Consider the following 26470-nt stretch of genomic DNA (forward strand, 5'->3'; position numbering starts at 1 on the left):
AGGTGGACACGACCTCAACAGATTAGTACTGGGCATGTCTAGGTTTTGATTACATAGAGATTAAAGAGAAAGATAGATAGATAGAGAGAGAGAGAGAGAGAGAGAGAGAGAGCAATAAATAAAATAGACATACTCTATGAAGTAACTACTCGAGCAGAGTTAGAGACTACTAAGCAAACCAAACTGCTGCAGTAGACTATTGAATGATCTATTGACCAGAATAGAATAGAGATGTAAGGTGAGAGAAACAGTAAGTATTGAGTGTAGAGATCAAATACGATGGAATGTTATAGTGCTAGCACATCATGTCAAAGCAATGTCTATAAAAGCTATAAATAGAAGTGAAATGAAGAAAAGTATTCCAACAAGGAAAACACTCATAACAGACAGACACACACACACACACACATAATTCAAAAGATATTTTTTTCCTTTCCGGTCCAACGTTGAGGAGAGATTCCAGTGTTTCAGAAACAAATGAGTTCTTGAACCTTTCAGTGCTAGCCTTCATTTGGAAAAGTCATGACGAAACTATTGAAGACAATATGTCTGCATTGACCTGACTGATGAAACGTTATTGACTTGACTGATGTAACCTTGCTGACTTGACTGATGTAACCTTGCTGACTTGACTGATGTAACCTTGCTGACTTGACTGATGTAACCTTGCTGACTTGACTGATGTAACCTTGCTGACTTGACTGATGTAACTTTGCTGACTGATGTAACGCTATTGACTTCACTGATGTAGTTTTGTTGCAAAACTTTTCCTGTGTCGTTTTGAAATATTTTCCTATCAAGTAACAACATGAGACTATGTTAAGTTTCTATCCAATTATTACCAAGTTTTGTCAAACAAAATGTCAAAATATACACCGGTGGTCATAATGTATTTGAACTATGAGTAAGAAGTGCGGATTAGTGAAACTGAAGTTTTGAATCCAATCTAAATGCCTTTAGTGTCAACCCTATAGAAAAATCAGGATTCAGTGATCTTTAGGCAGCTTATAGCACCTAGTAATACACTTCTGGTAATCCTGATCCTTAGGCAGCTTATAACACCTAGTAATACACTCTGGTAATCGACTAAAGGCGCCTTTAATTTTTATAAGCTAATAAAAAATTATTACAAAACTTCTATCTACTCACTTTGGTCTGTTTTTCTGTCCGTCTGGTAAAAAGTTTGCACAATTATTCATTGCCGTAGACAATACATAAATCAATAAAAAACGTAACCAATTAGTATTTAATTACGGTTATTAATTATTTTGTTTGATACCAACAAGAGAAATTAATTCTTCAGTATTCACAGTTATGGTTAAATATGTCGGGTTTTGTCCCCTTAAATAATTGTACACATTATTTCTCCCACACATATTATCCGATCAATTTGAAACAATTATTTGTTGTACCTAACAAAACATGAGTCAATAAAACAATTACCAATTAGTTGATTGGTTATTGGTAATTAGTTATTTTGTTTGATATCAAAAAGGGAAATAACTTCTTCATACTTGAGTGATATAGTTGTATGTGCAGAGTCCCCCTCCTTAAATAAGCTATGTTTTTATTTAAAGAATTTGTAAATATTTTGATTATTTCTAGACTTTAGTTCAAAGAGATTCGAAACCGTCTTGTCCAAATTTAACCCATCATCTCTATGCAGGGCCGGTCCTAACAATTGCGGGGCCTTATGCGAAACGGATTACGTAAGGACCAGTCTGGGTAGGGATAAGGATAATAAGTGATAATTAAGATTTTGTACTAGAAAATAAATTCGTCTTTACATTTGATTCATTCTTTACTAAATACATACAGTATATCATCAAAATTCTGTTTCCTACATAGATCACGCTCAATAGCAAGATTTGCCACATTGTTCAATCTATCTTCGTGAATTGTTGATCTCAAGTAATTCTTTAAGTTGGAGGCGCGAGAAGCTTCTTTCACCAGATGTCACAGCTACAGGTATTGTTAAAAATAGTCTGAGTTGCAACAAAGTAGTTTGGAAAAGTAGTGCATCTTTCATTAGTGGACAGATAAGCTAAAATTTTTACCGGGGTTTTGGCGGTAGAATATGCCTTAAAGATATCAATTTTGTCTATTTTTCAGAAGATTTTTATGCGTTTCCAATAGATTTTAATAATTCCTAGAGATTTTCAGGAGCTCCTAGAGAATCAAGAGGCTGCGGGAAACCTGTTATTAGTGTTATAAGTTATAATGTTTTAATTTAATAATTTACAACTAGAGTTAGCGCGGGGCCTATGAAAGTGCGGGGACCCACTGCGGTCGCATAGGTTGCAGTGGCCTAAGGCCGGCCCTGTCTCTATGTATTGACTTATAATGTTGGCTTGCCTTTTATTTTAGTGTATACAGTGAACTTAAAAGTGAAATCATCTTTAGAATAGACATGATCTTAGCATTTTTTTTTACAATGCCTCTATTCAAGTAACATCTTCTTAGGTGAAGGAACCTAAGAACGGCTATCAAAAACGGCTCTAACAATTTTTCAAATAAATTGAACAGTTGATGTATAGCACTGAAAAAAGAATGACTAGCTCGTTGGCCACACTGGGAGAACTCTAGTTCGAACGTTATCATTTTTCAAATTAAAAAAAGAAATAAAATAAAATTTGGCTAAAGAACTAGGTCTACATCTAGATCTAACATTGGTTGCGTGACATTGTTTATTAATCTTCTATTCAATAGTTATGGAGAGAAAAACAATCGCTCTATGAGTGTTGTAGAACGGAGATATGTTTTGACTACAGAAAGTTTACAACACAAAAGTGAGATCACCTTTAGATTTGAGACTAGACATAATCTGTTCATCATGGCGATTTCTTTTTGTACTTCAGAAAGTTGATAACTTAAAACCTATACTGCATGTGACGTGACACTATTTGTATAAGCAGACTCTCCAGTCCAATTGTTTTTATTTTATAAACGGTAACCCCCCCCCTCCCCTTTCCAAAACCAACAACAATACCACACATGTAATAATGAAAAAAATAGTAAAAGTGTAATCACATTTACGTCGAAGAATAATAGGATTGAGAAAGTACAACGAATGTAATGTATCCACACAGTATCGGCATCTCTTTTGAAAGAATTAAAATTTGTTTTCACTAGCTTTTTAACACACTTCGCATGGGCGTCTTCAAACAAAAGGTTGAAACAGACTGTGAGATGACCCCTGACCTGTCCTGCACTGATCCGAGAGCACGTCTGAAGGGACCCAAATCAACTTGGCAACGAATTCACAATGACCAACATCGGCTCGGCTATCTTTTCATCTTGAGCTTACAATTACAGATACATCTTTTAATATGGTCGCTACATTTCAAATTGGACCAAACTAACCACAAAATTAATAAGATGAAACAATTTTAAATTTATTCAAAATTGGAAAAGTTACAGGATTATACAAGATAATATAAGACAATACAAATTAAGAAATCATACCCATTCGTAATAACAGCATATAAGGTTAGGATAATTCAAAACTAACTCACACACAAAGTTGTTATAAAACACAAACACACAGAGAGAGAGAAGGAGAGAGAGAGAGAGAGAGAAGGAGAGAGAGAGAAGGAGAGAGAGAGAAGGAGAGAGAGTTTGAGCTTAACTGTGTAGATGTACTGACTAAGATGAATGTAATGAAATGCTTATACAAACAATCTAATTAGCTGAACAGAAAAGAGCTTCATAAATTATAATGCAATTTAAATAAATTAGATATTAAGCAATGTTTTAATGAATCAATCAGCTTTATGTTATTAAAAAACTTGTGTAGACCTAGCACTGGCGGATCCAGAACTTTTGAGTGGGGGGGGCGATTTTTTTCCAAACCCTAACCCTAATGCCCTGTAAACCCTAACCCTATGCATAAACGTGCGTATATATAAATATATATATATATATATATATATATATATATATTATATTATATATATATATATATATATATATATATATATATATATGAGAATTTTTTAAAAGCAGCATTTCTCAACCTTTGGTGAAAAACAAAACAACTCGAGCATCGCTATAAGGTTTTCAAGTGGGGTTCGGGGCGAAGCCAAAAGCGTTTTCTTGCTTTTTTCACTGCAGAAAAGTATTCTCCTGACATTTACAGCTCATGTTTCATCAGTGGAGTTCGGGGCGAAGCCCCGCCGCCAAAAGCGTTTTCTTGCATTCTTCACTGTAGAAACGCATTCTCCTGACATCTACAGCTCATCTTTCATCAGTGGAGTTCGGGGCGAAGCCCCGCCGCCAAAAGCGTTTTCTTGCATTCTTCACTGTAGAAACGCATTCTCCTGACATCTACAGCTCATCTTTCATCAGTGGAGTTCGGGGCGAAGCCCCGCCGCCAAAAGCGTTTTCTTGCATTCTTCACTGTAGAAACGCATTCTCCTGACATCTACAACTCATTATTCATCAGTGGGTTCGGGGCGAAGCCAAAAGCGTTTTCTTGCTTTTTTCACTGCAGAAAAGTATTCTCCTGACATTTACAGCTCATGTTTCATCAGTGGAGTTCGGGGCGAAGCCCCGCCGCCAAAAGCGTTTTCTTGCATTCTTCACTGTAGAAACGCATTCTCCTGACATCTACAGCTCATCTTTCATCAGTGGAGTTCGGGGCGAAGCCCCGCCGCCAAAAGCGTTTTCTTGCATTCTTCACTGTAGAAACGCATTCTCCTGACATCTACAACTCATTATTCATCAATGGAGTTCGGGGCGAAGCCCCGACGCCAAAAGCGTTTTCTTGCTTTTTTCACTGCAGAAAAGTATTCTCCTGACATTTACAGCTCATTTTTCATCAATGGAGTTCGGGGCGAAGCCCCGCCGCCAAAAGAGTTTTCTTGCATACTTCACTGAAGAAACGTATTCTCCTGACCTAAAACTCATTATTCATACTATTAAAAAAGGACCTTTTGAATAATGTTGTACTTGAAAAATATTCTAATATGAATTTATAGGCCCTTAATACATTGCAAAAAATCCGATTTGTTCCTTGAAAAGATAAGATACCCCACATATTTAGATTTTGGCTTTGAGGATCTCCGCCGAAAAAAAATTATTCGATAAATAATATTCAATAAAATCAAAGTATAAATTGTGAGTTATAGTCCCAAATTTATTTAACTAGAAAAATATCAGATTGAGTAAAGGTTAGAAAAAGGCGACTATGAAAAAATGATTTGGGTTTAGAACTCATCTCAATCGTGACTCTTATACATAAACTCTGTCTGGAAATGGGAGGGGCGGTAGAGTGAAAACGATTAATCCTCGCTCCTTTAATAATTTCTGATAAAGATTGCATTTGGCATTAAAGAATAGGGGTGTGGCGACTCGATATAAGAATTTAATTTATAGTACATATAAATTATATTAGTGAAAGATGTTTTTGTTTTGTAATTTTCTAACTGTAATACAAAAAGAAAAAGTATTGGTTTGTCCGATGGGGGAAAGGCGATTGCATGAATCGCCCCTCCCACCAGGTACAACCCTTTTTCATTTAAATTTTACTAATGATAAAATTTGAGATTAGAGTGTGGTACGACATAATATACAATGAGTTCACATATCAATATGTAGTTTATATTATATAGATATTCAACTAATTTTGTTCACAAACTATGATTCTCCATAAAAATAGGACCGCCCCCCCCACTCAGAGGGCTAGATTGGGGAGGGCAGTACATGCAATTTCCCCCTCCCCAACCTCACCGAAACGGCCAAGATACAAGAAGGCGAGAGACATAATATAAATCTATATATTAATTCAACTAATTTTGTTCAAAAACTATGATTTCTCCATTAAAGTAGGACCGCCACCCCCCTCAAAAGGTTTAGGTGGGAAGGGTAGTAGAGATAAATTGGCAAACAGGGAACGACATAATACAAAGATCGGTTAAAATATCAATAACAAGTTTTAATCACATAGATATTTACTTGATTCTGTTAGCAAGCTGTGATTTCTACAAAGAAATTGGACCGCCCCCCCCACTCGAAAGTTTATGGGGGGGGGGGGGGGGGCGGGATTGATACCATCGCCCCCTCCCGACCCCACCAAATCGGCCAACATACTAGAGGGGGGGGCGAAATAATCTAAAAATAGGCTGAAATATAAATAATTAGTATATATTATTAACATAAGTAATGAATTCGTATACAAATTGTGTGAATTCTATACTAAAATTCGTCCGCCCCCCCTTCGGGGGGGGGGGGGGGGTCGGCCGAGTGGGGGGGGGCGATCGCCCCTACCGCCCCCCCCCCTGGATCCGCCAGTGAGACCTAGTGACATCATTAACGAGACAACTTTTTGTGTCTAGAGTTTGATTTGCAACTATTGTGTAAGTAAACTGGGACTACGTTTAATCATCTTGGATCTTTAAGGATTACAACAACATTTAAACATGACCTGAACGAATGTCAACTATCATAAGTTATATGTATTACATTAAATTTTTTTTTAATTTATGAAAATTATATATATTTGTAAAATTTAGTTTAAAAATACAAAGTCTAGATCAAATAAAAAATATAATCTAGCAGGAAAATTCTAGTTAAAGTAGACCAAGTTGTGTCCCCTCACTTGTGATGTGACCAAAAACTTTAATTGAGCTCAGTGAATACCACACATTCGTTCACCAACTCATCTTGTTTTGCATTGCGCGTGGTAAACACACACACACACACACATTGGAAGTGGAGCGCACAGGGACTGCAGCTCAGTGCAGTTAAATTTAGTTGGTGTACCCGCCACAGGATTCATCCAATCAAAATGATCTATTTTCAAGGGAGACAATTTGAAGCTGCTATGCCCTTCATGCAATATACTGCGCCATGAGGACTTAATCACATTCATAACATTAAATTGCAGATTAAAAAAAACAAAACAGAAATAAAGGATGTAAAATAGTTAGCAAATAATTTTATTATTTTTTTTCAAATAATAAGCAATTTAATTTCTTACTATTTAGACAATTTTATTTTATGAAAACAGTTTTAGACCAAATTAGAATCTTAAAAATTGGAGTCCGACACTGTCAGGAACATTTTCTATTAGCATAATGTAAAGTAGAAAAAAAAGCAGCATTTACATAGTTGGCAGAAGAACGTAGCGACATTGATAAAAGTTTTGGTCAAAGATTACTATTAAGTGACATAATTACAGGAAGTTACACATAGAGAGATACACATACAAAGTTTCCATGGCAATGCAAGAGTTTCTGAACATGAAAGTTTCAAGTCCATGCAATAAGTTCAAGTCCACAACCTTGAGTTGACTTCCAATGGAATGTGTTCATTTTAGAACTAGAACATAAATCTACTTTAGAAATACATCTACACCGAATAGGCTAAGAACATAACTATATAAAATTACTTGAAGTCATGGAAAATGTTAAACCAAAATCAATGGATTAAATTGATTGATTCAAAATGTTCACAACTTTACTTGAGACTATAAGCTTGTGTGCACTTACCTAGAAATATAACAACGTAGAATACTTCTTAACAATTAAAAGCAGAATGAATTAATTTGGTCTTTAAACTACATTGTGCGCACCACCTTAAGTAGAAATAAGTTGCCAAGTCTGGATCTATTTCACCAAAACTAAAATCTTCTAAACCATAGCTCTAAAAAGATCCAGTCCAAGACTAATGTTTTTTTGTGTTTCCAAATCTATATCGACAAACTAGAATTGTATTCACTCTGAGTAGACATTGGCATAACCAGGAGATTGTTTTCGTGGGGACGGGGATGGGGGGTGTAAAAATATTCCTTTTTTATTTTATTAGTTTACGAGAGGGAAATATTCGCTGTGACAAATAGTCCTCAGGTTTATAAAGGAGGCATTGTCTTTTTAAAAAGAATTTTAGTTTTCATGTTTGTTCTCTCTTACTTTCTCATGCAGACATTGGGACCACACTGCAGCACTTCACACAACCTCACACACACATACACACTTGCCTGAGCCACAATCACACAACCTCTCTCACACACACACACTTACCTGAGCCACAGTCACAACAGCAACAAGAAGAATTTCTTAAATTTCACTGGGCAGACCCTTTAGATCTAATTATAGCACAAGGTGGAAACAAGTCTGACCATACTGGAGCCCAGACACTGATAGTAAACTGACCTAAGTGTGGGTCCATTAAAACTGTTACTAAATTAACCTAAGTGTGGGTCCATTTAAACCAGTTGCGTAGCATCCATGGCGCGAAGGAACCCGGGCCCATGACCAATAGAGGCTCACAATGGCACTTGGAATCTATCAAAGTCTTATAGAATTGACCAAGTGTTGATATCTAACAGTGAAACAAAAAGCAATGCAACAAAGGGATGTAAACGCGATGATTAACATTGGGAATGATTTCTGCTGGACACTGCAAAACTGCGCTGGAGGACCTAAGTCCAAGTAAGCGTCTCAGAAGTGAATCGAATGTAATGACTCCATTACTTCTAAAATCTAGTACCGACAGAGAGAATGCCTTTTTAAAAAAATGTACTGATGCATACTTGATATTTTGATATGTTTTTATTTTACCCATTGTAGGGGAGGGGCCCACCATCATTTTCTTGAACCCGGGGCTATATGTATCTTGCTACGCCACTGAATTTTAAACTGTTACTAAATTAACCTAAGTGTGGGACTATTTAAAACTGTTAATAAATTGACCTAAGTGTGGGTTCATTTAAACTGTTACTCAATTAACCTAAGTGTGGGTCAATTTAAAACTGTTAATAAATTAAGGGGAAGTATCCCTGAAAATCTTATTTTTGTTATTTCTGAAGCTAGGCCTTTGAAATTTGTTATGGTAACATATAATGATATTCTAAAATAAATAATGCTAAAAAAAAGTTTTTTTTGAATAATGGTTGCCATGGTAACGGCGGCCATATTGTTTATTGTATACAAATTAAAAGTCTGAATTTTGTAAAAACTATTGATTAGAAATACATGAAATTGAATTAAAAGATAAGAAAAAAGGATCCTCTAAATCGATACAACGTCAGAATTAAAGATTTAAGTATGTTAAATTTTTTACAAATTTTTGAATTTTTAGTATTTTTTAGACCTAAAAAAACAGGATAAATATTAATTAAAAATTCTTTAAAAAAAAAAAGTAAATAAAATATTGAAAAAAAATCATTGTACGAGTAAAGTTAATGATGTCCTTAAGAAGTGTTTCAAATTTCATCAAAATCTATCAAGTAGTTTAGGAGAAATTCCTAGTAAAGCACAATGACATGAGCAAAAACTAACATTTTGAGAAAAATGAGTTTAAAGTATAAATTTTATTAAGATTTTGTTTCATAGACCTTACAAAAACATTTAAAAAACATGTTTTAGACACAGATTTAAGCAATAAAAATGATTGTAATGTAAAGAAAAATGATTGATCTACTTAATTATGTTATTAGTTAAAAATCGATATCCTAGACCTAAAACTCAATTTTCTCTAGGGATACCTCCCCTTAACCTAAGTGTGGGTCAATTTAAAACTGTTACTAAATTAACCTAAGTGTGGGTCCATTTAAAACTGTTACTAAATTAACCAAAGTGTGGGTCCAGTCTAATAGTTGATCAATTCACCACACGTAGGTCCTGGAAATATTGAACATCACTTTTGTGTTTACTTTGTGCTGCACGACCAAACAAAAACTCTAATTCTAGATAATTATTTCTCACAGTAGATCTTTAATAATTAATCTTCGTTCGTTATTAATGAAGGTTAGGACGATGAGTAATTATGGAAGATTATTTATAATTTGTTAACAACATTTGCAGACGTGGCTTAATTATTTCTACAGATAATGGAGACATTAAAATAATCGAAAGTTCAACTTATTTTGTTATGTTTCTTCACATGGACAATGTATTCAATGCAGCTATTTGGTTCTGAAGTTGGTAACAATATTTTTGTCTGAGTTTTAATTGTCTCTGTTTAATAACGACAGTTATGTCCAAGTAATTCTGGTGCAGCTCGTATCGAGGTAATTACGTTTTACTTGGACTTATGGCTCAGGTTGTAGACACTTTCACAGGATTCATTAGAGGTTATTAGAGAGAGTAGTTCTTGTTTTACTTCTAGAGAATGTTTTTCTATTCAGAATTCAATCTATAAAAAAATATTAAATTTTGAATCTGTGATGTAAACATTTGTTTGGCTACTGTCAAAAAGTTTTAATTACACAATTTTTTTTTCCTTTTTTTTTTCAAAGTTGTTTTTTTTTTTGGACAAGATTATAATTTGATGACATTATAATACAATTTGATTATTCGGTGTCACAAGATGGTGTAGACTTTGTAAGTAAATCTTCTGTTGAGGTTATGCTCCAGTCTCTTAACATTTTCAACTAAAATTTCTTAAATTTTCAACGCGTGTTCCATGCTGTTACAGTTGTCCCAAGAGATGTTGTTTCAGCTGAGAAGTTCTATTTGGAACCTCGACAGGAGGATGACGGACTAGTTTTCAAGCCTTGACGTTTCAATTGTTGACTCTTAAAGACAACTTGAGTTGGTTCATTCATAATTTGAATTTTGTTTTGTGGAGGTATATCAGTTCTCGATATTCTATTACTAAATACTTTACACATAACATGTTTTTATTAGACAATAAATGTATGCATTCAGTTTTAAAATGCGAGAAATAGAATACAATCGACCTAAATAGGATAAAACAAAGTATGTATTGGACTCGAAATGAAATCTTGTAGAGCTTTGAAATGAACTTTCACATAAAAAATGTTCCTTCTAGAAATGTGGACAATCACCAAATGCAGACAAGAGGTGTGGTTAATAAATTGTTTTCATTACCATTAAGTTTAAAAATATAAACATGCAAAATACACATTTATTTCTTTGACTGAATGAACATTGTTCTAGTGTGTGTCGCCTAGGCCAGAATCATACTCCTCCTTTACTTCAACACTTGCCCAAGTAGCGTGCTATGTTCCGTGATGTAAACTAGTTTAGTTAAGATAACTGTTGATTCTAGTTAACAACTGTCAGGGTCCCGAGAAAAAGGGGCCAAGACTTTAAAAATACTACCCTCCAACGGCTTTCCAGTGATATTAGTGCAGGACAGGGCATTGCAGTGACATTGGTAGAGAACAGGGCATACAGTCACATTGGTAGAGGGCAGGGTATTGTAGTGACATTGGTAGAGGGCAGGATATTGTAGTGACATTGGTAGAGAACAGGGCATACAGTGACATTGGTAGAGGGCAGAGTATTGTAGTGACATTGGTAGCGGGCAGGGCATTGCAGTGACATTGGTGACATTGGTAGAGGGCAGGGCATTGCAGTGACATTGGTAAATGGCAGGGCATTGTAGTGACATTGGTAGAGGGCTGGGCATTGTAGTGACATTGGTAATACCATGACAGGGCAGAGTAAGACAATAGACTTGGTCAAGGCCTCACAGAGCATCTCAGTGATATCAGACCAATATCGGTATAGAACAAAGTATTGCTGCGATATTGGTAGAAGTCTGGGCTGGACATCGCATTGGAGTGATATGAGTACAGAGCAGGGCATCCAGTAATGTTGGTAGAGGGCAGGGCATTGCCGTGATTTTGATAGAGGTCTAGGCTGAGCAGGGCATTGCAAGGATATTGCTACATTGCTGGACATTGATGTAATAGAGGTACAGGCCATGGCGGAGTCAGACAGTAATATAAAAAAAAATGAAGAAAGATTTTTAATAAAAGATTTTTTCAAAGACTCAAACAAATAATACCAAGCAAAAATTGCTTTATTCTAATAATAGGAAAAAAGGATTGCAGAAATCTTCAACACTAGAGCCTCCCAGATTTCATCTTCAACACTAGAGCCTCACAGATTTCTGGCTAATTTAGAAGAAAAGTTGTTCAGTGACTTCCAGAATTAGAAAGTAAAATTGTTGCTTTCTCTCTTAGGAAACATCTTCATTAGTGATGGCTGCCTCACACACAAATAATATGACTTCTCCTACATGATAAGATCATAAAAGGCAACACTAAAGAGTACAATACAAACAGAGCTGTGACATAAACATAGTCAAGGCAATAGGAAAGATGAAAATACACACAGATTGTGTACTGTCACAAGAAACAGATTATTCAAGGCAAAAGGAAATATTACACATAGTACAGCCAAAAGAGAAGATAAGTCAAGGCAAAAGGAAAGGTTACAATTCAGCTAGAGTAGTGTTCTGCCACAAGAAATTATTGATCAAGGCAATAGGAAAGATTACACATAAAGAAATGAAATTTCAGAGAAAGAGCTGCGATAGGTCAGATTACATAGACAGGTCAGTCTTACCTTCAATGACCTGTCTGTCCATCTAGTACAGGAAATAGAAGCGCATGCAATTACCTTTACCTGATGTCGACCTAAATTGTTGACTACACAAGGTAAGATGGCCTCGTGACCTTCTATCACGGTCACATTGTGCACATCATTGTCCATTCTTGGGCGCACTGACGTCACAGCTGGGGAAGAAAGAAAAGACGCCATGTAACTGGTGAATGGCATCACTGAGCTAAAATGCGTTGCTTATCAAATATGTATACAATGGATTCATGTCTGGCCTTGAATAAAAAAAGTTTTTCAGTCCATGGTGCAGATGATGTAAAGCTGATCTCTGTGAGTGATGGTTTATGAGAATGTTCTGAGATCCATTAAAGTTGGTTTCACTAAAGAACATCCATAAAATTAAACTCATGATCCCACCACGACCAGTTAGGGTTTAGACTCAAGGTATATGTAGTATGTAGGTTTAAAGTAATCTGGTAAACTGTTTCTATAACTTTATTGTTATTATTATCTTCTGCAGAGACCAACAATTATGTTACTTTTGTTTTCAATTTAACATCCACCAGCTGTCTTTAGTTACAAATCTAATAAATGTCTTTAGTAACACAACTAATAGCGGTCTTCAGTAGCACATCTAACAGCTGTCTTTAGTAACACATCTAATAGCGGTCTTCAGTAGCACATCTAACAGCTGTCTTTAGTAGCACATCTAATAGCGGTCTTCAGTAGCGCATCTAACAGCTGTCTTTAGCTACACATCTAACATCTCAGTGACACATGTCTACACAGTGTGTATGTCAAGAAATAAGTGACACATGTCTACACAGTGTGTATGCCAAGATATAAGTGACACATGTCTACACAGTGTGTATGTCAATAAATAAGTGACTATGTCTACACAGTGTGTATGTCAAGAAATAAGTGACACATGTCTACACAGTGTGTATGTCAAGAAATAAGTGACACATGTCTGCACAGTGTGTATGCCAAGATATAAGTGACACATGTCTACACAGTGTGTATGTCAAGATATAAGTGACTATGTCTACACAGTGTGTATGTCAAGAAATAAGTGACACATGTCTACACAGTGTGTATGCCAAGATATAAGTGACTATGTCTACACAGTGTGTATGTCAAGATATAAGTGACACATGTCTACACAGTGTGTATGTCAAGATATAAGTGACACATGTCTACACAGTGTGTATGTCAAGATATAAGTGACACATGTCTACACAGTGTGTATGCCAAGATATAAGTGACACATGTCTACACAGTGTGTATGTCAAGAAATAAGTGACACATGTCTACACAGTGTGTATGTCAAGATATAAGTGACACATGTCTACACAGTGTGTATGCCAAGATATAAGTGACACATGTCTACACAGTGTGTATGTCAAGAAATAAGTGACACATGTCTACACAGTGTGTATGTCAAGATATAAGTGACACATGTCTACACAGTGTGTATGCCAAGATATAAGTGACACATGTCTACACAGTGTGTATGTCAAGATATAAGTGACACATGTCTACACAGTGTGTATGTCAAGATATAAGTGACACATGTCTACACAGTGTGTATGCCAAGATATAAGTGACACGTGTCAATGTTATATGTGACATTACTCTTTGAGATTCACATTGAACAATTGATTTCTTCAAAACCAGTCTCCAACAAAGTAGGTCAACTAAGACGACTCACGCGATTTTATTTATGCTCTCATCCAGCCCTTACAGTAGCGAGCTAGTCCTACCACTGCACGTAGTATTTGACCGTTGGTCAACTTCGTGAACAGCCATAATATTAAGAGGGCCAGTCAAAATAAAGTATTTTTAGAATCAATTTTGTCCTGTGCCCCGTTGTTGTTAGTTTAATCAGTTGTATCAACATTCTTCTGACTGGGTTGATCTTACAAGGGGAAATAACACCATCACATTTCCTTCCTAGGAGATAAACAAGAGTTATCTGCTATCAGTGTTGATTCAGATAACATTTACACTGCCAACACAGGGTTTGAAAAGAAGCTGATCAGTTGATGTGCTTTACAGAAACAAGAATTATTCTAAGTACCATAAACCAATTATGTACCATTCCATCTTTTTATTCCTTACCATCACTTGTCCATTAGGTCTCTGTTCCACATGAATTGTTATATTTTGAAAAACGTACATATTAAGATATTGAGATACTTAATTACTGCCAAGCTCAGTCTTACATTGCTTTGTTCTAATGTTTGGGCTCTCATATACCTACAAGTTAATAACAACTCAGATCATCTCATTAATTAAACTTTGAAAACCTAACCGCACCCAGTCCATGACATCTCCATGCACATTTATAATAATGTTTGAGTGAATGTAACAAAATTATGTTGTTTTTTTAAATTGTATTCAATACCCAGTTTAACTTAAACCTTGCTTACATCTGTAATTAATTACATACTCTTCCCACTATTGCGAAACTAAAACTGCTTGGTCGTGAGGCATGCGCTCTAGTCTGTCGTTTGATGGTCACGAATACTTAAGATGGTCCCGAGCTTGCCCGCTGACATCCCCCGCCGTATTGCGGGAGGTTTGGGCTAGAAAGTAATTCTCTTCAACTCTGAAGGAATATCCGAAATATGTAAAAAAAAAATAAACAACAACAAACTATTTTCTTTTTCTCTTGAATACTTCTCGTACTATCTACACATGCAAATTAGTATTTTTTGCTTTTTCAGCACTGATTTCCACGCCAACTGCTCTAGCTGCTGCATCCAGTTTTTAAAGTAAGGTCTTATACCTGGTCTGCGTTTTCTCTATCTACAAAACTGAGATTGGAAATAGGCCACCCATGATCAAGCTAGAAGTAAATCCTTCTAGAGTTTCCATTACAATATGTTCCAGAAATATATGAAAAAGAGCTGGAGAGACAATGCATCCTTGCCGCACTCCTAATGATGTCCTAAAACTTTCTCCAATTTGTTTGTTCAGAAGTACTGAGCTGTTTACATTTTGACATAGGGCTTTGATAACATCAATCATGTTGTTTTTTTAGATCTATGTTGAACTCCTTCATCACATGCCATCAGGACAAGCCTCTGGTCAAAAGCTTTTTTGAATGGTTTGACCTTTAAGTGATTTTATTGTTTCCTCCACTTCTGACTCTAGAATGGAGCCTTGCAAAGTTCTCTGTTGTCTCAAGGTTGTTTTTTTTTATTTGACTGTTGGGATTTTATTTCCAAGTTGTACAGATCTTTGCAATATTCTGTCCACTTTCTAATCACATCTGTTTCTTCAGTCAGAAGAGTTCCTTCCAATCCCTGTGGTTCTAGTTTGTCTTGTGTTGGTTCAAGCTTTTAATTTTTCATATTTTTTTTATATTGCCAACTTTCAACTGATCATTTTTTCTGTTACTGACTTAAAGGATTAAAAAATCAAAAGAGTTGGTATATAGGTAAGTGATATTAGTGACATCAGTAACATCAGTAAACATGAGGTGTAGGAATGGTGGAGAAAGTGGAAACATAAACAACAAAAAAAGTTGTCGCCATCAAAGTTTGGTGCTAGCAAAAAAGTAGTAGTCACGTTGTTGTTTATATCTCTGACTTCATAGCTTGTCAAATACATTTCAAAGTGGTATTAAATCTGGTCAAACTAAATAAGCATAGAATATTTCCAAGAGTTGGAGAAGTACCATTTGGAAATAAGAAGTGTGATAGAGACAGAGAGAAAGATGGAAAAGGAGAGAGAGAGAGAGAGAGAAGAGGTGGAGACGGATAGGGAGAGAGAGAAAGAGACAGAGAGAGAAAGAGAAGAGATGGAGACGTATAGGGAGAGAGAGACACACACACACACATTGTACTGTTGCGTTGCCATATTAAAAGAAACAAACACTGACACTTTCCAATGATGTAAATAGGCAAGAAGAACCTTTCATTGGGTTAATACAAAGATCAAATATAAGTACATTGATAGTATACAAAGATCAAATATAAGTACATTGTTAGTATACAAAGATCAAATATAAGTACATTGATAGTATACAAAGATCAAATATAAGTACATTGATAGTATACAAAGATCAAATATAAGTACATTGATAGTATACAAAGATCAAATATAAGTACATTGATAGTATACAAAGATCAAATATAAGTACATTGATAGTATACAAAGATCAAATATAAGTACATTGATAGTATACAAAGATCAAATATAAGTACATTGTTAGTATACAAAGATCAAATATAAGTACATTGATAGTATACAAAGATCAAATATAAGTACATTGATAGTATACAAAGATCAAATATAAGTACATTGATAGTATACAAAGATCAAATATAAGTACATTGATAGTATTCAAAGATCAAATATAAGTACATTATTAGTATACAAAGATCAAATATAAGTACATTATTAGTATACAAAGATCAAATATAAGTACATTATTAGTATACAAAGATCAAATATAAGTACATTATTAGTATACAAAGATCAAATATAAGTACATTATTAGTATACAAAGATCAAATATAAGTACGTTATTAGTATACAAAGATCAAATATAAGTACATTATTAGTATACAAAGATCAAATATAAGTACATTATTAGTATACAAAGATCAAATATAAGTACATTGATAGTATACAAAGATCAAATATAAGTACATTGATAGTATACAAAGATCAAATATAAGTACATTGATAGTATTCAAAGATCAAATATAAGTACATTGATAGTATACAAAGATCAAATATAAGTACATTATTAGTATACAAAGATCAAATATAAGTACATTATTAGTATACAAAGATCAAATATAAGTACATTATTAGTATACAAAGATCAAATATAAGTACATTATTAGTATACAAAGATCAAATATAAGTACATTATTAGTATACAAAGATCAAATATAAGTACATTATTAGTATACAAAGATCAAATATAAGTACATTATTAGTATACAAAGATCAAATATAAGTACATTATTAGTATACAAAGATCAAATATAAGTACATTATTAGTATACAAAGATCAAATATAAGTACATTATTAGTATACAAAGATCAAATATAAGTACATTGATAGTATACAAAGATCAAATATAAGTACATTGATAGTATACAAAGATCAAATATAAGTACATTGATAGTATACAAAGATCAAATATAAGTACATTGATAGTATTCAAAGATCAAATATAAGTACATTGATAGTATACAAAGATCAAATATAAGTACATTATTAGTATACAAAGATCAAATATAAGTACATTATTAGTATACAAAGATCAAATATAAGTACATTATTAGTATACAAAGATCAAATATAAGTACATTATTAGTATACAAAGATCAAATATAAGTACATTATTAGTATACAAAGATCAAATATAAGTACATTATTAGTATACAAAGATCAAATATAAGTACATTATTAGTATACAAAGATCAAATATAAGTACATTATTAGTATACAAAGATCAAATATAAGTACATTATTAGTATACAAAGATCAAATATAAGTACATTATTAGTATACAAAGATCAAATATAAGTACATTATTAGTATACAAAGATCAAATATAAGTACATTATTAGTATACAAAGATCAAATATAAGTACATTATTAGTATACAAAGATCAAATATAAGTACATTGATAGTATACAAAGATCAAATATAAGTACATTGATAGTATACAAAGATCAAATATAAGTACATTGATAGTATACAAAGATCAAATATAAGTACATTGATAGTATACAAAGATCAAATATAAGTACATTGATAGTATACAAAGATCAAATATAAGTACATTGATAGTATACAAAGATTAACTAAAACTTCACTCTAATAAATACAAATATGTAACTGCTGATGAGAAGCACTAACTTGACAATGGGAGTTACTGAAGGATTTCTTGTCAATAAAAAAATGTGTGATTGTTAAAATTTAAATTAAAAATCATAAAAAAAAACTATGTAGTTCCCTCCTTTATTAGATCATAAGTAGATGATCAAATGTTAAAATGATAGAAGCCATAGAAACTATATTCAGGGGACATTATCTTCACAGTAGTCTACTAACAGTCAGTACCTGAGCTAGGGATGAAGCCTCACGAGGAAATGTCGCCTAGCCATATCGCTGGCAGACGTCAAATTAATTCCTTGGAGCAGAGCCTCGGTTTCAAAAAAACCTGGCAAGTTTATGTCCGCGGAAACCGGCACAGTGCCGTGACGTCACAGGCAATCCGGTTTTTTTTTCTTTCCTAGGACCGCACTGGATGAAATCACGGGGGATTACTCTTATCTCTCCAAGAGAAGTCTAGGTGAAGATTGATTCCCTTTGATTTATCTACTAGCCGGCCTTAATTCTCTCCCTTGCCCATGTTCGCCCCCCTGACCCATCATCAGTGGACAATCAACGCGTCCAGTGGAAAGTCATTATTTATGATCGCCCCAAACTTTTCAACGATTTCCTGAAATTTAATTTTCCCTAAAACTCACTCAACACCCTAATTAATTCTTTCTTTCTGACTGCAGGGACATCGCTGTCAGGTCGTCAACATCAATTAAAGAATGCAATCTATAAAGGCCTACAGATTGGTGTGTGTATATATAAACACACGTATATATTTACATTTCTTTAATATGCTATGTCATGTTTTTTTTTCTATATTTCTCGATTCTTCTCTCTCTTCTTTCTCTCTTATTCTTTTTTTTCTCTTTCAAACCCTCCTACTCTCACCATCTCTGTGTACATCTGTTTTGTCTTTTAGTCACTTGTGTACTTTTAGTCGTACTTTACCTATGTACTCATAGAAGTAGTACATCTTTAGCTAATGTGTCACTGGCATATGTAATCAAGTAAAAAAGTAAAGTTACCCTTTTATCCTGGGAGAAATGGAACTGGAAGGTGTTATAGACGCAGGTACACAACTGACATGATCAGAACTAGAGAGCTGGAAGGTGTTATAGACGCAGGTACACAACTGACATGATCAGAACTAGAGAGAGAACAAAGGCGCAAAGATTGTTTACCAGAACACCAAAAGACAGGCGCCCCACAGGCAGAGCGCCCCACAGGCAGACCACGAGTGGCGATGTCGAGGTAGATCTACACCAGCTAGGAGCATGGAGACGTTCAGTCCAAGATCTGAATGGAAAGATGTATTGAAGAGATCCGGTTCATAGCTGTGCGGGGCCCTGGTGCTAATGGGAATACGCTGTCAAGACTACCTTACAAATAACCATGTTCTGCTAGCGACAGGTGTACAGTGCAGAAGCAATACACTTCATTCAACAGCTGCCCAGGTCGACAACTATCCCGTTTGGGAGAAAAAAACGAGCTTTTTGGCGAGTTTAAAAGAAGATGTCGTAACCGAGTAGCCACAGGAAGCTCTATAAAGATCAACTCAGATACCATTTTGTCCTCACTAGCATAGACGAAAGCAGTTGGCAGTAGATGGTCTCTGAAACAGTTGGACAGCTTTCAGCAAGGTCGAGATACAGGCTTTGAGACCATAAGAAAAAAATGTTGCCGACGAGAGGTGCAGACAAAAATTGTATAGACCCCTGGCAAACAACGGCTTTGTCTGCATCAGACTGGGCAAAAAGTGCAGGTTACAACTGGGTTAGCGTGGTTGTTTGAAATACTGCACTCATTCGTAATCTTCGGAATCAAAGACAATGCCTTATTATTATTATGACAAACATGTTAAACATACTTGATATAACAATAAATGTATTCAATAACAGATTTGAGATGTTAAACATAGTCTGAAGACATTATTGAAATTGTCTACAGTCTACAATATAACTATTGATACAAATATGAGCAACGAAGATTTGTAGAAAAAAATGTTCCAATTGTACAATCACAACTGATCCTTTGCAATAGCAATAAGATACAAATGGAAAGGAACTTTATGAAGAATTCAGAACAATAGAGATTATTTGAAAGCTGAAATCAGTCCCGTTGAAGTGCTGGAAACTATTTGTACATATCAATCATCCTTAACATGTTCAAAGTTAGTCATTTTACTGCAAAGTTTTCTTACTCTACTAGTGTCAGTGGCCAGCAGGGAACGGTCATTTTCAAATAGTTCCCCAAGATGAACACTGTCACATGAAAGACTATCAGTGCTAGTATTAAAAGCAAGGAAGACGTGTTTGAAATGATTTGTCTTCAACTTTTATTTGGACTCCTGAAATGAAGAGTACTAAGTGTTCCATTGTTGACTCCTGCACCTTGACATACAACAGCTCGATACAATCAGAAGTGACACCTGCACCTTGACATACAACAGCTCGATACAATCAGAAGTGACACCTGCACCTTGACATACAACAGCTCAATACAATCAGAAGTGACACCTGCACCTTGACATACAACAGCTCGATACAATCAGAAGTGACACCTGCACCTTGACATACAACAGCTCGATACAATCAGAAGTGACACCTGCACCTTGACATACAACAGCTCGATACAATCAGAAGTGACACCTGCACCTTGACATACAACAGCTCGATACAATCAGAAGTGACTCCGGAAGTTCATAAGAAATCCAAATATCGGGCGGCATTTTTTGTTCTCACAGGCAGGCGGCCACATTTCACGCGGCGGCCCAGGCCACATTGTATGTGTGTGCGTGGTTGTGTTGTAATGTTACAATGTCAATGTCAAACCAGGTCAGGTCTATTAATTAGCCAATAAAAGCTGTGAGATGAACATTCAAAGTTTGCGCCAGAAGAAACACGTGAGTGATAGACAGACCTTGAGAAGTTGTGGACAAAACAAGAAAAATAAGCATTGTGATAGAGAGAGAGAGAGAGAGAGGGGGAGAGTTATACAGACAAGGAGACTGAGACACAGAGAGAGAGAGAGACTGAAATACAGAGAGATCGGGAAACTATATATATGTATGTAATAATATGCATATGTACATATATATATATGTATGTATAAATGTATATAGCTCCTTCTCGGTGGTCGAAGTAGAAGATGAGCACATTTCTCATTTCCTATGTACTTGAAGAAGACAGTTAAGTCCAATCCTCGCTTTAAATAGCCGGCCGCATACGTGGCATGGGTGGGATAGGTCAGTTACAGATAGGTCAGTTCCAGATAGATCAGTTACAGATAGATCAGTTACAGATAGATCAGTTACAGATAGGTCAGTTACAGATAGGTCAGTTACAGATAGGTCAGTTACAGATAGGTCAGTTACAGATAGGTCAGTTACAGATAGGTCAGTTACAGATAGGTCAGTTACAGATAGGTCAGTTACAGATAGGTCAGTTACAGATAGGTCAGTTACAGATAGGTCAGTTACAGATAGGTCAGTTACAGATAGGTCAGTTGCAGATAGACCTGCTTCTTCTCTCAACTTTTTGTTGGTTCGGCGCTATTTCACCCTTGCAAGTCTTCTTGCTTCAAATCTTGAGACTCCGAGACTCACAGCTTCACGCCATGAGAAGCGATCGAGGGCTAGTGCTTCCCAGCCGTGAATGTCGATATCCCATTCCTTGAAGGAGCTCTTGAGAGTGTCTTTATAGCGCTTGTATTGACCTCCCTGAGAAGGCTTTCCTGCTCACTTCCCGTAAAGAAGTCGTCTGGCATGCTGACTACATGTCCTTCTCATCGAAGTTGTAACCTTTTCACCGTCATATTGATATGTATTTTTCAGTTGATTGTGTCCCACACAAAAGAGGTAAATTTAGTACCAACGCTATCGCTAGGGACAGTTACGGAAGAAGAATACTAGCCGGGCAGCCTTGGCCGAGTATTTAGTCCATGTCGAGACTGTACAATGAAGTTAGACACATGCTGCGCGTCTCTCTGAACCACAGGAACTAAACCAATGAAGTCGAATACAATCGCAATCAACAAATCGAACGCTCAAAGACATCTGCTCAGTGCCTGAGATATCCATAATTGTCTTTGTAGCGCTTGTATTGGTCTCCCTGGGAGCTCTTGAGAGTGTCTTTGTAGCGCTTGTATTGGTCTCCCTGGGAGCTCTTGAGAGTGTCTTTGTAGCGCTTGTATTGGTCTCCCTGGGAGCTCTTGAGAGTGTCTTTGTAGCGCTTGTATTGGTCTCCCTGGGAGCGCCTTCCTGCACACAACTTCCCGTAGTCGTTTGCGAAGGCGATTGTCTGGCATGCGGACTACATGTCTCGCCCATCGAAGTTGGGACCTTTTTACTGTCGCATTGATACTGTGCATGTTAAACAGCTTTAAGATTTCTGTGTCTGGTATGTGGTCGGACCAACGCACCTTATGGATACTCCTTAGACAACGTAGATGGAAGGAGTTTAGCTTTTTGGTGTGGCGGGAGTATAGGGTCCAGGACTCTGATGCATATAGGAGTGACGGTAGAACTACAGCACTGTAGACTTTCAGTTTTGTGGATATGCTGAGTCCTTTCCGTTGCCACACTTGTTCTTGAAGTCTGCCAAAAGCAGCACTGGCTCGAGCAATACGGAAGTCAACCTCATCATCTAGATTGGCGTTTGCTGATATGATGCTTCCCAGATAGACAAACATTTTGACGTTTTCTAATTTCTGGCCATCTATGAGAATGTTTGGTTCTGTGACAGATTTATTTGGAGGAGGTTGGTGCAGCACTTTTGTCTTTTTTTAGATTTAATGTGAGGCCAAATTTTTACCAGGCATTAACGAAGAGGGACAGGCTCTTTCGAAGGTCTTCTTCGTTTGCGGCATTTAGGGCATAGTCATCTATATGTATATATGTTTGTAGGCCTAATGTTTGTGAGTGTGCATATGAAAAGAAATTCAACCACGAAAACCCTCCACCCCCCCATCTTTGAGAAAAAAAATCCTGGATACACTCATGATCGCCCATCGGATATATGTATAAATATATAAATATATAGTTTCCCTATCTCTCTGTATATCAGTATCTCTGTATATCAGTATCTCTGTATCTCAGTATCTCTGTATCTCAGTATCTCTGTATATCAGTATCTCTGTATATCAGTATCTCTGTATCTCAGTATCTCTGTATATATATTAGAGAGAAATGCCGAAAGATAGAGACACAGAGGAGAAAAAAACGAGAGAAAGAGACAGAGACCGCCAGGAAGAGAGACAAAGAGAAGCAGAGAGAGAGAGAGAAAGAGACAAAGAAATTTTTGACCAAGACAGAATATGAGACAAGAAATAGTTGTGCGAAATTTCAGCTGAATCCGATATTGGGTGTGAGAGAAATAACTTGTACAGACAGACAGACAGACAAAGTGAGTTCATAGAAGCTTTTTAGTAACAAGAGAAGTACAATAGAGGAGAGAAATAGAAGAATACAGGGAAAAAAAAAGAGAAAAAGCAAAAAGAGGTGATAGATAGACAAATTGATAGATAACATGATAATAAGTCTTGTCCTCGAGTCCGAGATACACTGATTAAGTATATAAATGTTTGCTTATGTACTATACCTATATAGGAATATGAATGGATACATCTAGTGTATGGGCGGGAGAGAGAGCTACTATTCACACATTACATTCACTTGTTAATGTCTCACTGTTTCCCAGGGTGAACATTTTCTGGCTGGCCATTTGAGCCTCTATGATGACGTCCCAAGGGACACAATGTGTCGACCAGTGGCTTCAATTATCTCTGATCTGTTGGTCACTGGCACGTGCCACGCTGCATGGCCGTGTGGATTTGGTCATCTCTACTGGTGTCATCGCTCACCACGCACCTGTGTTGTCGCCCATCTGATTCGTCCGAATGAAAAGGTTATTAGTCCAGTCAACTGGTCAACATGAAAGTGTCTACACATCTATCAGTTGGACATTTCTAGAAGATATTAATAATTCCTTCATAATAAACGAAGTCACTATTTGGAGCGTAAAGTGTTTTAGTTCCTAGCCTCAGTTGGTGGACTGAACCAAATGCAAGTCTTCTCTAATCGCTTCATTGAGTCCAAATGTAACCTCTAACCTCTGTGTCCTCTCTCTCCCCCCACTCCCGTTTTTTTTTCTTTATCCATTTTTAGTCTTAACCAGTGTTCAAAAACCTAGCTGAACATTACTCGGGCCTCAAACATTACTCGGGCCTCAAACATTACTCGGGCCTCAAACATTACCCGGGCCTCAAACATTACTCGGGCCTCAAACATTACCCGGGCCTCAAACATTACCCGGGCCTCAAACATTACTCGGGCCTCAAACATTACTCGGGCCTCAAACATTACTCGGGCCTCAAACATTACCCGGGCCTCAAACATTACCGGGCCTCAAACATTACTCGGGCCTCAAACATTACCCGGGCCTCAAACATTACTCGGGCCTCAAACATTACTCGGGCCTCAAACATTACCCGGCCTCGAACATTACCCGGGCCTCAAACATTACTCGGGCCTCAAACATTACCCGGGCCTCAAACATTAATCGGGCCCTAAACATTACTCAAGCATCAAACATTACCCGGGCCTCAAACATTAGATTTTCATTAATTGGATCTCAAATATTAGCTGTACATTACGTGGGCCCAAACGTCAGCTGTACATTACTTGGGCCCCAAACCATAGATGTACATTACTTGGGCCCCTAACCATAGATTTACATTACTTGGGCCCTAAACCATAGCTGTACATTACTTGGGCCCCAAACGTTAGATGTACATTACTTTGGCCTCAAACGTCAGCTATATATTTTTTGGGCCCCAAATGTTAGTTCTACGTTACTTTGGCCCCAAACGTTAGCTGTAAATTACTTATGTCTCAAACGTCAGCTGTACATTACTTTGGCCCCAAACGTTAGCTGTACATTACTTGGGCCCCAAACGTTAGCTGTACATTACTTGGGCCCCAAACGTTAGCTGTACATTACTTGGGCCCCAAACGTTAGCTGTACATTACTTTGGCCCCAAACGTCAGCTGTACATTACTTGGGCCCCAAACGTTAGCTGTACATTACTTGGGCCCCAAACGTCAGCTGTACATTACTTGGGCCCCAAACGTTAGCTGTACATTACTTGGCTCTAGTTTAATATTGGAGAAGGGACAAGTGATGGTCTAACACAGTGATGCCCAACATAAATCGACCTGCGGGCCTTTTTAATTTCCGACACTGGTGTCGCGGGCCACATAAAGGAAAGGTACAAAAACGAAATGAAATTGACCTGAAACTATTTGATTAGAAACCCGTGGATCTAGATCTTACATTCATTAATGGGATATTATTTCCTTTTTTTTTTCATGCGTCAGAAAACGGCTTAATTTCTCTACTACAAATATGAGCAACAGTGTAGTTAGCTTTACCAACGACTCATATTCTTGTTTCTTTTTGATAAATATTAACATTAATCTTCCAAACTCTAGACGTAGTTGAACAATCTTTTGATTCAAATGACGTCAAATTTGTTTTATAATTGCGTTTCTTTAAAAAAAACAACAACAGCCAGACTTTATTTGCAACTCAAATATATTGGCTTATTATCATGTTCTGCCAAAAAAGTAAAGTATACTCTCCGAGTGTTTTTTTTTTTTTTTTTTTTAAATTCTACATTAAGAGTCTCATAAACGCACAAAAGTTGGTCATAGTATCAATCAATCGGAGTAAAATAGATGGCCCTAACGTAGGTAAAGAGACATTTTTAAACCTTTTCTTTAGGGGGGGGGGTATCGGATTCTATATACTTTGTGCCGACATATCGGCGGACCGGATGGAACCATGTCGAGGGCCGGATCTGGCACGCGCGCCGTATTTTGGGCATCACTGGTCTAACAAATAAAACAGTCACAAAACTCCCCCCCCCCCTCCATGGGGAATTATTTCATTTCGGGGGCAGGGTAAGAAAACCGACTAATTAACTATTGGTAATTAAATATTTTGTTTGGTATCTAGAAAAAGGAAAAGAAATTGTATTTGACTGATGTTGCGGTATAAGTTGAATTGGTCCCCTTTATACTTTGTAGAGAGAAAAGTTTGAAATAAGAATAGATAACTATAAAACCTTCTATTTTCATAAGCACTTCCCTGACACAGTGGTTAGTGTATAGGCTTGAGTAGGTTGGTGTGGCTTTAGCCCTCCAGTTCGAATTCAGGTCGTTAACTATTTTAAAAATATAAATGTAATGAGATGATCAAAAGTCGCCACATAATATATAGATATATCATGGGCGTA

The 26470-nt window shown here is 36.3% G+C and overlaps 2 protein-coding genes and 1 long non-coding RNA gene across 6 annotated transcripts in view; 1 reads left to right on the forward strand and 2 right to left on the reverse strand.

The window, feature by feature from the left end:
• LOC129928350 (uncharacterized) lies at positions 1 to 7653 on the reverse strand. 2 transcript variants are annotated; one of them, XR_008779967.1, is made up of 3 exons: positions 6298 to 7653; positions 666 to 3798; positions 1 to 596 (listed from the first exon to the last, which is right to left on the reverse strand). It is a non-coding gene; the product is annotated as an uncharacterized LOC129928350 (long non-coding RNA). The 2 variants fall into 2 exon arrangements; XR_008779968.1 differs by having other exon boundaries at positions 643 to 3798.
• Positions 1 to 26470, reverse strand: part of LOC106063512 (opioid-binding protein/cell adhesion molecule homolog) — a 151629-nt gene that overhangs the window by 39201 nt on the left and 85958 nt on the right. For 2 of the 3 annotated variants that reach the window (XM_056042458.1, XM_056042460.1), the window contains exon 3: positions 12378 to 12493. In XM_056042458.1, the coding sequence (XP_055898433.1) occupies positions 12378 to 12493 (116 nt within the window). The remainder of the gene's footprint in view (positions 1 to 12377; positions 12494 to 26470) is intronic. The other variant, XM_056042459.1, reaches the window with a different exon arrangement.
• LOC106076093 (uncharacterized) overlaps positions 1162 to 26470 on the forward strand; it is a 320041-nt gene continuing 294732 nt past the window's right edge. The window contains exon 1 of the mRNA XM_056042476.1: positions 1162 to 1165. The gene's annotated coding sequence lies outside the window, so the exon portion shown is untranslated. The remainder of the gene's footprint in view (positions 1166 to 26470) is intronic.

The sequence above is a fragment of the Biomphalaria glabrata genome, chromosome 9, assembly GCF_947242115.1.
Source record: "Biomphalaria glabrata chromosome 9, xgBioGlab47.1, whole genome shotgun sequence".
In the NCBI taxonomy this organism is placed as follows: domain Eukaryota; kingdom Metazoa; phylum Mollusca; class Gastropoda; family Planorbidae; genus Biomphalaria; species Biomphalaria glabrata.